Genomic DNA, 1,435 nt, shown 5'->3' with positions numbered 1-1,435 from the left:
ACAGCGGGCCGGGACCGGGGGCGGGGGCAGGGGGCGGGGGGGGGGGGGGGGGTGCTGGGGCAGGGGGCGGGGGCAGGGCGCTGGGGCAGGGAACAGCAGCAGGGTGTGGGGACAGGGCGCAGTGGGCTGCGGCTGGGTGCTGGGGCAGGGTGCTGGGGCAGAGCGCAGTGGCAGGGTGCTGGGGCAAGGTGCCCGGGCTGAGTCCTGCTGAGCTCACAGGAGCACCCCATCCCTTCCCCACTTCCCAGCACGAAGTCGTGGGGGCTCCAGCCGGCCCGGGGTGCCCACCCTGAGCTTGAGGACCATCCCCAAGGGAGATGCCAGCCGCTCTGCCCTCCCCAGCCGGGACGGGCACGGCTGTGTTCCCCCACCTACCTGGCAGCACCAGCGCAGGTAGAGGCTCCGCAGGGACGACATGGTGGACAGGTAGCTGAGGCCGGTGTCGGTGATCCGCACGCACCTGCCGGGGACACGGGGTATCAGGGCTGGCTGGGAGTGGGGCACCCATGGGTGTCCCCAGACCACGGCCCCCACGCTGCACCCACTGCTTCCAGCACGGCTCAGCATGGCATGGCTCGGCATGGCTCAGCATGGTGCGGCATGGCATGGTGCGGCATGGCATGGTGTGGCATGGCATGGCACGGCTTGGCATGGCATGGCATGGCTCGGCATGGCTCAGCATGGTGCGGCATGGCATGGTGCGGCATGGCATGGTGTGGCATGGCATGGCACGGCTTGGCATGGCATGGCATGGCTCGGCATGGCTCAGCATGGTGCGGCATGGCATGGTGCGGCATGGCATGGTGTGGCATGGCATGGCACGGCTTGGCATGGCATGGCATGGCTCGGCATGGCTCAGCATGGTGCGGCATGGCACGGCACGGCTCGGCCAGCGAGTACCTGTCGAGCACCAGCTCCTCCAGCTTGTGCAGGTCGCAGGCGATGTACTCCAGGGCCATGTCGGTGATGCGAGGGCACCAGGAGAGGTCGAGGCTGCGCAGCTTCCGCAGGTTCTCGGCCACCAGCTCCACGCCATCATCCGTCACCTTGGAGCAGCCCGAGAGGCTGAGGACACTCAGGTTGGGCAGGCTGTGGACCATGTTGACCACACCGTGGTTGGTGATCTCCCAGCAGGAGTTGAGGCGGAGGGTGTGGGTGGTGTAGCCTTGCTTGGCGGTGAAGTAGGCGAGTGCCGTGTCCGTCACGTGGTAGGCTTGCAGGTTGAGCTCGGTGAGGTTGGGCAGGAGCTGCGAGATGGCGGCGATGGCGTCGTCGGCCACGTTGATGCAGTCGCTGACGCTCAGCGCCGTGATGCGGGCGTTGAGGCTGGACCACAGCCCGGCCTCCGTGAAGTCATTGCAACCCGACAGCTCCAGCCGCACCACGCCCTGCATCTGCTCCAGCATCACCTGCCGAGGGGCAGGGGGTCAGGGCG

At 68.4% G+C, this 1,435-nt stretch overlaps 1 protein-coding gene across 2 annotated transcripts in view; it reads right to left on the bottom strand.

Moving 5' to 3' along the window:
- The window catches only part of FBXL16 (F-box and leucine rich repeat protein 16), a 10,557-nt gene that overhangs the window by 7,324 nt on the left and 1,798 nt on the right, over positions 1 to 1,435 (bottom strand). For both annotated transcript variants that reach the window (XM_009277344.2, XM_009277351.1), the window contains 2 exons: positions 901 to 1,409; positions 376 to 460 (listed from right to left, as the gene is read on the bottom strand). In XM_009277344.2, coding sequence (XP_009275619.1) covers positions 376 to 460; positions 901 to 1,409 — 594 coding nt within the window. The remainder of the gene's footprint in view (positions 1 to 375; positions 461 to 900; positions 1,410 to 1,435) is intronic.

The sequence above is a fragment of the Aptenodytes forsteri genome, unplaced genomic scaffold (assembly GCF_000699145.1).
Source record: "Aptenodytes forsteri isolate BGI_AS27 unplaced genomic scaffold, ASM69914v1 Scaffold26, whole genome shotgun sequence".
NCBI lineage: Eukaryota > Metazoa > Chordata > Aves > Sphenisciformes > Spheniscidae > Aptenodytes > Aptenodytes forsteri.
Note: the sequence above shows the minus strand (reverse complement) of the source record. Positions and strands in the feature narration are given on the sequence as shown.